General features: G+C 37.9%; 1 protein-coding gene across 13 annotated transcripts in view; it reads right to left on the bottom strand.

The window, feature by feature from the left end:
• Nucleotides 1-869: 869 nt before the first annotated feature.
• dgkh (diacylglycerol kinase, eta) overlaps nt 870-16427 on the bottom strand; it is a 107665-nt gene continuing 92107 nt past the window's right edge. For 11 of the 13 annotated variants that reach the window (XM_067443334.1, XM_067443338.1, XM_067443333.1 and 8 more), the window contains 6 exons: nt 14642-14908; nt 13705-13797; nt 13370-13489; nt 10093-10198; nt 7431-7561; nt 870-1841 (listed from right to left, as the gene is read on the bottom strand). In XM_067443334.1, the coding sequence (XP_067299435.1) occupies nt 1755-1841; nt 7431-7561; nt 10093-10198; nt 13370-13489; nt 13705-13797; nt 14642-14908 (804 nt within the window). In that variant the 3' untranslated portion in view covers nt 870-1754. The remainder of the gene's footprint in view (nt 1842-7430; nt 7562-10092; nt 10199-13369; nt 13490-13704; nt 13798-14641; nt 14909-16427) is intronic. The other 2 variants (XM_067443337.1, XM_067443344.1) reach the window with 1 other exon arrangement.

Below are 16427 nucleotides of genomic sequence, written 5' to 3'. Positions count from 1 at the left end.
TCCACTGTTATGAGTCCCATGTGCACTGTTGGTTGGGAAAGCTACGTGTAGCTCAAAGCTCGAAATTTTCCATTTAACGAAAAGAAAAAAGAAAAATAGAGGCACAACAGTTTTATAGTCGGTGTGAGGAAACATCCAGCCGTCTAGCAAATGATCCTGGAAGCACGGTTAGACAGGGTCAACAGTTTGCAAATGGAAGATTTATGAATTTTGGAGAGAACATGGCATGATTTGTCTGACCCTAAGTTCCACCTTAATCCGATTCCCAAAAAAAAGTGTGTGTGAAGTTTATCTTTTTTTAGTTTCCCATGGAAAAACCTCACATACTAAAGCTTAATAGAGAAGAAATGTATCAAAATAAACACAATATTGCACCTTCCATAGAGTACAGCACTTAACGTGTAAAGGCGGTTACTTAACATAATAATAAATTCACAAAGGTGTTATGGTGCACTATACACAAATAAATGTGCCATCTGATAATATCTTGTAAGCGCTCTATTATACAAAGGCTTAACTGGAGTTAACAGTTTAGACTTTTTAAACGTATATACAGTGCATATATTAACAAACATCTCTTATACCCTGTAATGCCACCAACCAAATGTGGATGATCCTATAGAACTTGCACTGGGTTCCTGAACTCAGCAAATATCAACTCAGCAAATATCAACTAAGTAATGTTGCAGGTCAACTGCAGTTTCCTATTCAAAACAATAGAAGTCATATTTCATCTAATGCATAATAATACCTTTTAAGCCACAAACAGATGTCGTGCGTGTGTGTGTGTGTGTGTGTGTGTGTGTGTGTGTGTGTGTGTGATGTTTGTCTGAACAACTCTGCGAAGAATATTTTTTTTGGGGGGGGGGGGGGGGGGGAGGGTTAAACTTGTGAAATTTCGGGGGACATTCACTTTGGTACTTGATTCACCGAGATGTGGACTTATCTAACGTCCTACCGTATAAGGTTAAAACATTTCTTACCAGTAAATATGGCACATGTCACTGCTTTTGACACAAGGTTTCCATGCAGACAGATAAATAGAAATAAATCAGCAGTCTACTTGGACCAAAAGGGATGCTTCAGTAGTAACAAATGGCATTGTACTAAATTCATATAAAACTTGTTCAAGTGTTAGTTTGTACAATAAAAAACAAGACGCAGATCATGCATTAAAATAGCTATCCAAATATAGCAAGCATACCATGCATCAGTATGTCACTGTCGAAGGAAACCCCTTTTGACCTTTCTTGGACTGCGCCGCCGCCCTACGATGATTGCCGTTTGATTGCGATACTTCGGCAGTCCTTTTCCCGTCTCCTTAAAATGTAAACAGTGCTGTCAAAAGCAGAATATTGCTGACACATCACATCGCCCTCCTGTTGTTGCCATCTACCGCAAGGCAAAGAGCCAGTGAGCTACTCCGAGGCTGAGCTCCTCTCTGAGAAACGCTGTTTGGAAGTCCTGTTCTGCTACTTGATTTGGGTCTTTTAAAGAGGCCAGAGGTCGCGTGCATGATGAGAATTGCATACCTGATTGTGCCGTTGATGCAATAAGTGAGGAATGGCTTTTCTATGGGTCTAAAGTCTCGGACACAATCCTTGTCGTTTTGGCACCAGCACTTGCTCTAAAACAGACGGCCCTAGCTTTTTTTACAAGCTATTCCTACATGAATCCACGACACCTTAACGCCTCCCACGCCGGAGCCCCGCTTCAACTCCTCTTCGCTCGCGAACGGAATGTGTGGTGACGTCTCACAGGTCCACCATCGAACTCTTGGCCAAGTCCTTAGTTCCCTGGAGAATTCTCTTCATATGACCCACCTTCGAGATCCCCAGATCCTGGTGGAATTGGACAAACAGAAGGGCACTCAGAATGACGCATTTAGAGAGCTCACTTCCATTGCACATAGAAGAATGAGGATCAAGGGCAAAAAGTTAAGCACAAATTGTTGTATTTTTCAGATTTTCTACAAAAAATACATTTTTCATACTCACAATCACTTTTTGATTCTGTTTGATTCTTTCGTTTGACTGAATAACACTTTTATTCCACTACAGATATCAAAAACCAACTTAGCTGCAGCTTAACCCAAGTTTAAGCTCAATTGTCCATTTCAGATTCTAGCACATGTTCAAAGTAATTCAATTTGGGGTAACACTTTATTTTAGTGTCCTTGTTACAGATTACAAGTACTTACTATAATAATAAAAGCAAATTATGCATAATTAAAAGCAACTAACCTAAATACAAACCCTTACCATAAAACTATAGTCATTACATGTTGATCATTAATATTACTACTTATTTGTGTAAATTATATATAAAATGTGTATAATTTGTTTATATATACATATAATTTGTTATATATATATATATATATATATATATATAAAAGAGAGAGAGAGAGAGAGAGAGAGAGAGAGAGAGAGAGAGAGAGAGAGAGAGAGAGAGAGAGAGAGAGAGAGAGAGAGCATTAAAATATTTTATAGAATTAGAAAAAATAGAAAATATTTTTTTGGTGGAGAAAGTCATCGTATCTGTATTTTTATAAACATTATTAGCATATTAACAATAAAAAAAATACCAATGTAAATAAAAAATATATAAAATCAATACTTACATTTCTTAAAGTGTAAGATTTTCATCCAGATTTGTTTTGTCAGTAGTATATTTACATAAACATTGTTTACCGAGTTACCCATACCCGAGACCATTTTCCCCATTTTAAAAGTCAGACAGATGATGTAAAACATATTATTTTGTGTCAGCCGGTGGACTTTTGACATCTTCAGGGTTTATGTGAAAACACATTTTTGTATCCCTTTTCACTGACGAGTCCAGTGGATTATGGGTGTTGAAGTTTCCCTACCTTTTTGACAAAATGGAGCGTCAAAGCCCTTTTAGGTCATGTAACACTGATCTACTGCATGCATAGACAGCCAAGTTTTAACAACAGCCCATCTTGCACGTGGTGAATTACCCCTTTAAGAAGGACTATTTTTATTTCATTCAGACTATGTGAATATAATATTATGTGGAGTTTTGCATGTATGTTTTTTTTTTAGTATCACCAATACAATTAATTATATAACTCAAGTTATATCATTCATTTCAAATGATTATATAAATTCCTTAGTTTAGAACTTAGTCTACTCCTGCAGACTTTAGCTCCAACCCTAATAAAACACACCTGAACCTGAACCTGAACCTGAATGTTTTAGGATTATTAAGGCTAAAGGCAGCTGAATTTTTTTTTTTTCAGGGTTGGAGCTAAACTCTGCAGGACAGCGGCTCTCTAGGACCGACATTGCCTACCCCTGCTCTAGTGTACACCCAAAGTATAATGAAACTATCCAAGAAGTAGGTTTGAGATTAAACCACAGAAAAGTGACATCTAGTGGAAGTAAGGCTAATCTGAATGAGGAATTACACAGCTACATATTGAGCATTTAAAGAAATAAAGCACGTTACGTACCTTATTTGCTATTATTGTAACTATTATAATCTGCATTATATCGATCATTATCTACTCTGCTCTCTAGGATATTTCAGCATCGGCCATTATAACACCAATGTCGACTGTTTTAGAATCAGGTTAACCTTGGGTTAAAACAAGTCAGCAGTTCTAAAGACAGCAAATGCCCCATAATGCACAATTACACTGAATTTGAGCTAGACTGGTTTACAGTTGAAACACTCTATTTATCTATTTATGTCCTAAAGTTTTCAAAATCTGTTTGAGGACATCCCTAAAGGTAAAGACAGAATGAGGTTAAACCAGATAAATGGCAGGGACATTTGAAATGGGAGGACATAACAGAGGTGTAAAAAATGGCACAGTCCAAGGTTCACTATAGTGCTTGTGATAAGTGTGAGCAGAACACCTTACACATAAACATTCAGCACTACACAACACTCAGCTGCTCTTATGAACCCATTAGAAGGTGTGATTCATGATGATTTATAATACTTTTATTGAATGCATTATGACACATTTATTTCATCAACGAGTGCACATGAAAGCATCACTGAGTTCCAGGTGAGGATGTTTATAGTGCTCGATCATTGTATTAAATTGTATAACATATTAGACCATCCAAGTGATAATCCTAGACAATTGTATTGTTTAAAATAGCTCCACTATACAGCGATAACTGAATAAATGCTGTTAATAAGGCCCTGTTTACATCTCATATCAGCATCAGGAGATCCTATCAGCAGTGAACAGCACTAAATACAAGTGTAAATGGAGACTGGTTTGAGATTTGATCACACAAACTTCATGCAGAATTAGTTAGAGAAGCCTGTGACATCATTGCATTTATTTACAATAACATATATTGGGTCCTATCATACATCCGGCGCAATGCGGCACAGGTGTTTTGTGCTAATTTCAGCCCGACGCAGTTTTCATTTTCACGTCCTGCTTGTTGTTTAAATAGCAAATGCACTTGCGAACTGAAATAGACTGTGGATTATCTATTTACATGGCAGAATTTGTGACCGGAACTGATGCAGCGTCTCCATATAGAGGAATCCTTTTATTTTTTGTGCTGCTGCGTGTGTAATAAGTAGTGTTGTCGCGTTGTGCACCTGCATATAGGTGCATCACCCTTTAAATAACACACAAAAAAACGTATTGACTAAACTAAAGTCAATAATACCATTGACTTTAGACCAGGTTTCAATTGGTCAATGGTGCAATATAAATTTGTTTTGTTATCTAAAGAGCGTGTTAGTAATATGTGCCTATAGGCGGGTACACAACGCACATACACTCTGCTTATTACACAAGGCACAGCAGCTCACACAAGACACACACACACAAGACGCGCAGAAGCACACAAACATTTTTAAATATAAAAAATATAATATAAAAATATTCCTCTCTGGAGAAGTGTTCAGTCTTTCGGCTCGCAAATTCCGCCATGTAAATAGCGAATCCGCCATGGTGCAAGAGCAACTGGCTTTTAAAGGGAGTGGGAAAGGAGACTCTGATTGGTTTATTGCACGTTACAACCAAAACTTTTCTATTCTTAAATTCAGGTATCCATGAATTTAACTATTCTATTCTATTCTATTCTATTCTATTCTATTCTATTCTATTCTATTCTATTCTATTCTATTCTATTCTATTCTATTCTATTCTATTCTATTGCAGTGGTTCTTAAGACTGTTTTGCTGGTGTTTTTACCTCCCTTTAAAAAGTTGATATTTTCCTAACCATGTATGTTTTTTTATTTATTTGTTTTTCAGAACAAACCTGTGAGGGTCATTCACACAACACACCACACATGTGAAAATAGCTTTTGAAAAAAATTTGTGAAAACGGTGACGTCATGCTTATTACATGTTCAGTCTGTAGGCATGCGCGAGTACTTAACAACCAAAACAACAAAGTAACATCGGCAACAACTGGCCTGGCATGCATAATAGTGTTTCTAGTCATTTTTACAGATGCATCTACAGGGATCATTTTGACAACGTTTTCGCCTGTATGCGACACTTTTAAAAAATGCAAAGGAAAAACGTTTCCGTTTTTAGGATTTAGTATCATTGTCGTGTAAACTGACTGACCAGTTAATTCTTCAGGAGTTCATTTAATACAGATACTCAACTAAAATTATGCAGAGAGCAAAAATGGCAGACTTTTCTGTACTTGCCTTTACATTATACCGCTTTGTCAAAATTAACATTATGATATAAAAATAATAATAATACATTTATTTTATATAGCGCCTTTAAAACCGGCTTTCTCAAAGCAATATCTCTCTCTCTCTCTCTCTCTCTCTCTCTCTCTCTCTCTCTCTCTCTCTATATATATATATATATATATATATATCTATATATATATATATATACTCTCTCTATATATATATAATGTTCAAAAGTTTTGTTTTTTGAAAGAAATTCAGCAGGAATACACTAAATTAATCAAAAGTGACAGTAAAGACATTTATATTTATATTTTACAAATATTAAGCAGCTCAGCTATTTATATTAACATTTATATTAATAATACATGTTTCTTGAGCAGCACATTAGAATGATTTCTCAAGGATCATGTGATGCTGAAAATACAGCTTTGCCATCATAGGAATACATATAATAAAATAGAAAGCAGGTATTTAAAATGGTAATCATATTTCCCAATATTACTGTTTTTACTGTATTTTTTATTAAATATGCAACCTTGGTGAGCAAATTTATAACTACATTAATAGCTTACCAACCTCAAACTTTTGAACAGAAGTGCAGTTTCAGAAATCAAAGATCTTCCTCTTAAAGGGTCAGTTCACCCAAAAATGAAACTTATTTCCTTAATAACTCACCCTAATATCGTTGGACACCCGTAAGACCTTCGTTCATCTTCAGAACACAAATGAAGATATTTTTGTTGAAAGCTGATGGCTGAGAAAGTCTTCAGAAAGAACTCCATTGGCATTCAGTATATTTCCACTCACAAGACACATAAAGGCACTAAACACATCGATACAAAGTCCATCTCAATACAGTGGCTGTACAATCATTTTACAATGCGACGAAAATAGTTATTGTGTGCACAAAAATCGAATTAACGTCTTTATCCACCAAGTTATTGATGTGAACTTGTCGCCTGCGCAAGAATATGACGCAGAATATGACGTTCAGATACATGACCCAGTAGAGGAGGAGCGCTGCTATCGCGTGAGTTCACGTCCGAGAACTACATGGAAGACAATAACTTTTGATTTTTTTCCACACAAAAACTATTCTCTTCACTTCGTAACATTATTGTACAGCCCCTGTAGTGAGATGGACTTTGTATCGATCTGTTTAGTGCCTTTATGGCTCTTGTGAGTGGGAATGTACTGAATGCCAATGGAGGCCTTTCTGAAGCCTTTCTCAGCCATCAGCTTTCAACAAAAATATCTTCATTTGTGTTCTGAAGATGAACAAAGGTCTTACGGGTGTCCAACGACATGAGGGTGAGAAATTAATGAAATAATTTTCATTTTTGGGTGAACTAACCTTTTAAGATCACCCGAGATGGATTTTCACACCAGGTGTAAACAGGGCCTGATTTGCTTGAAGTTGTCACCAAATCACACACACATAAACATTTCCACTGCACTCATGAGCACTCATGACACAAACAGAGGCATGTCGTGTGGAGCTGCCTATCAGCCCCGCAGGCGTCTTTCGAGCCTAGCCGACTTAAAATAACCCTACGTGCATCAGGCCGGTTAGTCTTGTAAGCAGTTCGAGGTCCGAAGGACACTTGCACAGAGGAAGCCAAGCAGAGCGGTGCAGCACAAAATAGCAAACAGGGTGACAGGTAAGATGACAGAGAGAAAGAGAGAGTCAAAGAGCGAGATGGACAGAGAAAGAATGTTTCGGTTGTTCTGAGGGACATCGTGAGGCACAGAAAGGGGTTGTGTGTATACCTTGAGGTCTCTCCTCTCCAGGTGCAGGAGCTCGGAGCCGCGGATGTCGTGACGGATGAAGGTGTCTTTGTACTCCCCCAAGCTGAGCTGCTCCAGCCAGGCGGCCACCTCCTCAGTGCCCCACCTCTGAACTACACAAGTACAGAGCGAGAAGCCCCCTTCAGTGTCCAACCCCCATACACTCGTGGGACACAAGCAAACAGGGTCAGGCCGAGAGGAGGAACAAGTAAAAAAAACGACCACAAAAGGAAAAGGGGACCAAAAAATAATACAAAACAAATCAAACAGGAAAAAGAAGACACAGAGAGAAGTGGCGGCAGCAGCTGGCAAAGAGAGGGTTAAACAGGTTTCGGTTTGGTCACTGGCACACCCCAGAGGCAATTCTGGCATGCAGGTTATCACAGTGGCACGTCCACCATTATCCCATTAAGAGCAGACACAGAGACAGGAGAGACAGCAGGAGGAGGAGGGAATGGGAGGCTGAAGCCTGTGCGACCTAACGCTCCTAAAGTCCTGCACTCAGACGGTCCGCTGGCAGGACGGAAACACACTGCGCTCTGTTGTGGTTGATGTCGTTTAACAGACATGCACGTCAAAGCCTGGACGAAACTATGCTGGATTCAAGAGGGGGGATGCATGTGACTCTGTTGCTTTTTTGGAGAGTATGTACAAAGTATGTACTATCCTCAGATATCAGATTTTAAGAAGGATTAAAGGTGATGTGTGTAATTTTTTTGATGTGTAGACAACTCCAGGAAGAATGAATCGCTCGAGGTTAGTGCCATCAAATCTGCACTGATAACATTTAATTGGACTCTCAACTATAGTCACAAACATAATCCGAGATTTTGAAATGTCCAGGACTTTTGGACAGACAGAAATGCTGATCACATAGTCTATGTACTTCAGAAAGGTGGAAAGGAAAGGAATGTTGGAAAGGTTTAATACATCATTATTGTAATGGTTATTAATAGTAATAATTCATAAAAATGATCAATTATATGATTCTTATTTTGATCAACAATATTTTGTTTTAAATACACGTTTGGATCCAGTCAAAACTAACCAAAAAGTGACACAAAAAGACGAACAACAACAACAACAATGATAATACACAGTTTTGCTTTTTTTAGGTGGCCATGTTTTTTTCTCCAACTATAAATATTTCAGGTACATTTCATGTCTATTATTTTTATTATTAATTAATTCATAATAATACACATTTTTAGAGGCTGAAACTGTTTTGTTTCTTGTGTGGCTATCACCAGACCAAGCTCAATTTAAGACTGAACATTGGTCTGGGGAGTCTGCTCTGTATTTTCTACAGCACAAGAGGTGTGATAAACGAGCATTATTCAAATGACTCTGTACACAATTGGATAGTCCTTTAACCAATCAGACCACAAGAGGCGTGATCAACAGGCAACGACCCATTGCTTCTCTATACGTCATCATGTTAAACCCGCCAATAGCGCAAAAGGTGGATAAGTCAGTCTGTGATTGGTTCCCGCAAAAGTGTAACAGCAGCAGTAGAAATGAATGTACAGGTTTCCAGAGTCAGTTGCAGGGCAAAATAAAATCACCAGCAGAGCAGGTCTAATTTGTTCCACCAATTATTATGAACTCAAGAAATCAAATATTTTAGATAAAGACACAATTAAACACAATAGACACAATAAAACCAGGTGATCTTGTGCACTTTACGTGTCAGCCACAGTCCTTTCCTGTCTAAATGGGCAGTGTAAACTAAACTCCTGTCTAATCTGCAGTGTAAACCAAACTTTATGAAGAAAGTCAAAAGTTGGGCTACACAAGATTGACTTTCTTATGAATAGACACTATATCACTTTCCAAACATGGCTGTTTATTTGAGCCTTCTAAAATGTCAACGTCTGCCTCAACCAATAGCAAGAGTTTAGGGCAAGACTCTCGGTCTGGGCAGAAGGAGCATTTTGGACACTAATTCAGAAAACAATCATTATTTGTGCAATTTCATTCAGTGCTTCTAGTGACAGAAATTACACACTTCACCTTTAAGCGTTACATTTGTAGCACATGTGCGATTTGACGCGTGTGAATGAACGCTTTCTGTTGTTCCCATTCCGTGCGATACACCTTGGTTTGTGCCTGCTGTTCATGTGTAGACACATGGACTGTTTCTGACTCACAGGACAACACCATGACCAGAGGAGTGCAGGGGTGCTCATGGATGGTTGGGTTGGACTAAGGACCACTAGACATGAACACAGAGTCCTCTCAGAAGAGGATGTACATGCTGTATTTCGCTCTATATAATCACACAGGCTGTGAGTTTCTGCCTCCATGAGCTTCGGAGATCTGACATCACTTACTTTAAAGGTTCCCCATATTGTCAGCAATCATGAACATTTTTTTTTTTGTAATAAAATAAAATAAGACAAGTTCTGTTTTTGCATCAGCAAAAATGAAACACTAAAATACTTTTACATGACTATGAATGCAACAAAAGCATGAGGTATCCATGAATTTACTGTCCGTCTCATGTGAGGACATTGAAGTAAATGTGGACACAAACACAAACAAAAACGCACACACACGCACACACACACACACACACACACACACACACACACACACACACACACACACACTCTCTCTCTCTCTCTCTCTCTCTCTCTCTTACCTGACTGTGGGCTGGACTTCTTGGGGATTTTCTCTTTCTTAAACTTTGGCACTATGCGAAACATGCCACTCCGACTGTTTCTTTTTCCATACTCGAGGGAGGGATCCTGCCTCACACAGACATGACTTGTTAGTCTCATAGTCAAAGGAACTGTAAAACACTCATTCAGTTCATATTTGATAATATATGTAAGGCTGCATTTACACACTGTAAGTATTTATGCACAGATCAGATCTTTTGACCATATCCCAGTTTTTACATTTACTCTAGACACGACTGGTATCCGATATCTGTGCTTACATTAATCTCAGCCAAAAATGATTCTATTGGTGATCACTTTACTATGCGACATTGTTAACATGGCCATACTAAAATTATTTTGTAATTCAGACAGAATTGCCAGCATCGATACGCTAAAAGCTGTCATGGACGTTTCAGCACAAAATCTGACTGAACGGATATACATCGGAAAATACCTGTAATTTGAATTTGTTATTTTATTCACGGCTCATTAGAGCTAGAATTCAGAAATGAAAATAGGTAGCACGGTAAGATTTATTTGAATTAATTTGAGAGAAACGTGTGCGTGCGTCTGCATGTAATTGTGAGGCTGTTCGTTTAATTACAAAAAAGGTGAAGTTATCTCACTGTTGCTGAGAAATATAGGTCTAGATTTACTAAACAAGGCAAATTAGCGAGAGAACGCAATTCCATAAAAGCACTGATAGGAGTGGAAAGTTCTGAATGTGATCTCGAGACGACGCGCAAATTAATGAACAGACGCAGCCGGATCGTTTCCATAATGACCAGCGGAATCTAACAGTTAGCGTCTGGTTTAAGACATGCTTTTTGGGTGGTAAATAATGGCGCAAACACCAGTAAATTGACAATCAAGCACAATCGCCTCGCGTGATTCGTTTAAATACTGTTCTCCCATAAATTTTGCGTCTGAAAGGGAAACTCCTACAAATGCATATGCAATAAGGTCAGCTGCAAAAATAACTGTTCATGGCTTTTCAGCTTTAATTTATCATTGTCTTTAGTAAATCCTGACAGTAGTTTTTTAATGCTAAAAGAGGGTTTGCAATTGCGCAAGCTGTTTTTAAATCTGGCCCATAATGTAGCTTTCAGTAACTGAGCTGTTTTATTTATAAAATTCATTGGTCAGAGGTATGGATCAAAACTAGTTTCTATGCTTCTAAATGTTTTTGTGTTTGTGCAATTTCTTAGCCTGGATGCCAGCCGAACTCAGCCCCGCCCACAACATTTGAGCTCGTTCGGCCTGAACAAAAACTCTTCGGACCAATGAAATTTTCAGGGCGGGCTTTAGACGATGACGGACAGATAATAAACAGTAACGTAATGATCCACGTCATCGAAGGCACGGGTTGAATTTGTTCTAATCATAAACGGAGAGCTTGTTTGTATATGGATTCACCTTCACTATTTCTCTCTGAAATGATCATCATGTTAGTAGTAAGTAACTATGTATTCTTAAATTCTTTTTTTACCACACAGGTAAAGTTAGTTTATTTCAGGGTTGCCAAGTTTTTTTCAACAAAACCCACCAACTACTAGCTCAAAACATTAACTTCTCGGGGGGTACAAAAATGTTGTTTGGGGGTAAAATGTGTGTTATTTTGGCAAGTTTTCCTGCTAAAATTTGCATTCCTGGGTCTATATATCACATAATTTGAGGTCGCTTCAACCCACAGACATGGTTAACAACCCTCGGGAAAAAACGCAGACTTGGCAACACAATGCAGTCGAGTTCTTTTGACATTTGACAACTAATGATATGCGTGGCTTCATTGCTCTAATTGGTTGTAGGTCTATCCAATTGATGTCTTTCCTGGTTCGGTTGAAACACGCCCCATAATTAAAGCCCAATGGAGCAGAATAAGACATATTCTGACTAGAATTGAGTATGACACGTCAGGCTAGCAATTTCTAGCTATATATAAAGTTTCCACCTAAAATAAAAAAAGCTGTGAGTTTAAGTGTGAGTGCATCCTAGCACATCTGCTTCATAATTCAACATTGAAAAAATAACTTTGTGGGCAAATGTGTCGCCCTCGCCTTATTGTGGCCATATATATATATATATATTTATATATATATATATATATATATATATATATATATATATATATATATATATATATATATATATATATTTGTTATGACATAGGTCATGCTAAATCAGATATCGGATTTAAAACCACATTTGAAAGTGGCCCATGACGGATGTGAAAAAATCGGATCTTTGTGTTTACACGTGTGCAGCAAATTCCGATCCATGTCAGATGTGAGTAAAAGATCTGATTTTTTTTGTTGCAGTGCAAACTGACCCCTGTCTTTTGTACCGTAATGTATGTGTACATATTAGAATAGTTGACATTTTAGAAATTTGATATTTTGAAGACAGCAGACAAATATATTTTTAAAGAATATTGGAGTTTAAACAACACTGGACTTCACTGCATTTCATTGTAGAGAAACAATGCTCAGGTAGGCCGTGGCATTTAAACGATGCCCAATTGGCACTAAGGGGCCTAAAGCGTGCCAAGAAAACATCCCCCACACCATTACACCACCACCACCAGCCTGCACAGTGGTAACAAGGCATGATGGACCCATGTTCTCATTCTGTTTATGCTAAATTCTGACTCTACCATCTGAATGTCTGAACAGAAATCGAGACTCATCAGACCAGGCAATATTTTCGAGCACAGGACTGCCGCATACTGGATGTTTTTCCCTTTTCACACCATTCTTTGTAAACCCTAGAAATGGTTGTGCGTGAAAATCCCAGTAACTGAGCAGATTGTGAAATACTCAGACTAGCCCGTCTGGCACTAACAACCATGACATGCTCAAAATTGCTTAAATCATCTTTCTTTTCCATTCTGACATTCAGTTTGGAGTTCAGGAGATTGTCTTGACCAGGACCACACCCCTAAATGCATTAAAGCAACTGCCATGTGATTGGTTGATTAGATAATTGCATTTATGAGAAATTGAACCGGTGTTCCTAATAATCCTTTAGGTGAGTGTATATTTGTGCTGTTGCATATTTTGTATATATTTGTGCTGTACCGAAATTGTGAACCTAAAACCATGATAAAAGCCAAATCATTAATAATTTGAACAGTTACACCCCTAATATATATATATTATATTATATTATATTACTATATTATTTCACACTATATTTAAGGAATTTATTCTCTCTGTTGCTCTCAGTTTCAGCACATTTCCTGTAGGATGTGCTCACCTCCTCGTCATTGGGCTGTAAGATGTGGTAGAGCCATGGGATCTCAGCCAGCTTGCCCAGTTCAAGCTCGACGCTCTGCAGGGCATTGGACAGCAGCTCTTCATGCGGAGGGTCCAGTTGCTACAGAAATAAACTCACAGTCAATGCTTATATAGAGCTCTATCTGAGTCTTCACTGCTCAGCGCTCACAAAACAAGCTTGCACCTCAATCCACTTCCGGGTTTCATATGCTAGTCTAACTGGTGGACTAGCATTGTCAAATGCAGCTACCATGATCATTCTGGTGAGGAATATGCAGCTTAGATTAATCCAGATTATGTTCACAGAGAACTCACCAATGGCACTCGTCCTACTAGTAGAGACTCAGTCTCATTGTGCAGGGCCTTCACGGTGCTCGCAACCTCGATGGCAGTGTTTCTTGTCAGGCTCTGAGGAGAACAGATGGCGTGAGAAATCAGACATGAGAACATACCCGTGAATATGAGACTTGTAAACTATGAGGACAACGGAGCACAAATGATTTTTTATAATAATACATACAAATTTTCATATAAAACTAGCAGGGGTCAACACAATCGACCAAGAGCAGCGCAAATTATTGTCTGGTTTTAGACATGCTTATTTTGGGCCGGTAAATGGCGCAAACACCAGTAAATTGACGAGCGCAAACCTTTTATGATTCCTTCAAATACTCTCCTCCAATCAATTTTGCGTCTTAAAGGGAGACTCCTACAAATGCATATGCAATAAGGTTCTGTCCACGTCTTTTCAGCTGTAATTTTTCACTGTGTCTTTAGTAAATCCTGATAGAAGTTTTTAACGACAAAAGAGGGATTGTGCTGGCGCAAGCTGTTAGTAAATCTGGCCCATGAGCTCTGAGGTTGGTAAGAGGTCACACGTAATGTCATGTTCATTTGAAATAGAAATATTTTGTAACATTATAAATGTCTTTACTGTCCCTTTTGACCGATTTAATGCGTCCTTGTTGAAAAAAGTATTAATTTCTTAGAAAAAATAAATCTTTATAATGATATTTCTCTAATAGTTATAGTACCATATCAATTGTTTTACACAAAAATAGACAATCACAAAACAATGTACCTATAAACTCTTTCACAACAAACCCAAAATATAATGTTGTTTTTATATGGAGGGAAAGTCGTGTTTTTTTTTTTTTTTGAATAGTATGGAGGGCAATCAACTCATTCAGAGAAATAAAGTGGGAATAAGTGGCACTGGTGTGAACAGTCCTTCAGTGCTGGCATCGCTCACCTCAGGGAACTTGGGGTGTGTTTTGTTGATGGCGTGTGAAGAGGCATTGACGGCATGGGCAAGCTCCTGCTCGAGGAGTTGGTAGTTTTTGGCAGCCTCACAGATCCTGGTGATGAGATCCTCAGCAGCACGAGCGCACATCTGGATGATCGCGGCCTCCTCCTCTGTGGCCAGATCCACAGAATGCTGAGGATACAGGTGCGGCCTCAGCGGAGGCTTGTCGTATTTCAGTTTATCCTCCCAAGACTTCAATGTGTTTTCAAATGCCTTTATTGAAAAAAAATACAGAAGTCATTTAATGAAGTCGGACAGTGACTTCTTACATGCAATGTTTAGAATGGATACACATAATTTACACAAACAGCTCAGCTGTGGGTTAAATGAAAAGATGCAGTGATCTTTGAGCTATCATCATTGTGTCCTTAAGCAAGAAAACTACAAGCAAAACGTTTGTTCAGGCACTGTTCAATTTTCGAGATTTTGGGCTATTTTGCTTCCATAGCATGTCTTATTTCAGACTAGTGGAAATAAAAAATCCAAAATACATTTAAGTGTTTAGTTTATTACATTTGATTCGTTGATTTAAATTACAATACATATCTTTAGAGGCCGTTTTCTTAAAACTAGTTATTTCTCCTGCATTGAACCAGAAATCTCCAGTTCAGTAGTGTTTACACAAACCAAACTTTAGTTTTATTCCCAGTGTTGGGGAAATTTACTTTTAAAAGTAATGCATTACAGTCGTGGCCTATTGGTTAGAGAGTCCGATTATCCGATTATACAGAGTTCGATATCTCAAAATTGTTGCCCACTGCTCTGGGTGTGTGTGTCCACCGTTTGCAGTGTATGTGTGTTAACTACTCCTAATGTGTGTGCACTAACTTGGATGGGTTAAATGCAGTGGACAAATTATAAGTATGGGTTACCATGCTTGGCATTCACATGTGACCTAAATATTGTGTTACTCCCTAGAAAAGAAACGAACTGTCTTTTATAGAAAGTAATGTGTTATGTTAATTTTCTCTGCTTGTTTGTTAATAAAAATGTAAAAAGAATTACAAAAAAACTATTTTTCTATTCTTGGCCCTTTCTAAAGGACATTTCACATCAAATTAGAAATGAAAAGGCTGAAAGAAATGCAAATTTACGCCTGTACAGTAGAGGGCGCAGCTCAAACGAACCTTCAGCTGTGCTGCCATTTTTGATTGCAGAAGAATAGGATGCAGGAGAAGAAAGTTCAACACTCTTACTTCAGCAATATGTACAAAAAAAAATGAAAGACAAATGTGAGGTTTATCTAAAGTCATTTTTGCTTATTAGTATTAGTATGGCTCATCGAAGGTCGGCAGCAAATACATTGGTTAATAAAGTGAGAATAAATACATGAAGTATATTTGTGTTATTCAACATTTTTAATTATTGAAGGTTTGTCTAATATTCTGAGTTTGCATTTCACTGTTTTTGTTCATTTTGAGGAATATTAAATGTTTTTGTTCGAGATGATTAAATGCCTGCTCACATTTAGTCTAGAACTAGAATATCCATCCATCCAATATCCATGTTTTTACACAGCACACACACAAAACCTCTTTTCGCCTTTTTGTGATCATTTACTCAGCCTTACGCTTCTCCAACACCAGAAGCTATCATACATCTTCAGAAAACTTAGAATATTGCAAACAAATATTATTGACAACATTTATAATTCTATGTTGCTTTTTGAAACTTGTTGTCAGTATAAACCACTATCCAATTACCTGTGAAAGTGGATGGAAAACAAAACATT

This window comes from Pseudorasbora parva, chromosome 5 (assembly GCF_024679245.1).
Source record: "Pseudorasbora parva isolate DD20220531a chromosome 5, ASM2467924v1, whole genome shotgun sequence".
Classification (NCBI taxonomy): domain Eukaryota; kingdom Metazoa; phylum Chordata; class Actinopteri; order Cypriniformes; family Gobionidae; genus Pseudorasbora; species Pseudorasbora parva.
Note: the sequence above shows the minus strand (reverse complement) of the source record. Positions and strands in the feature narration are given on the sequence as shown.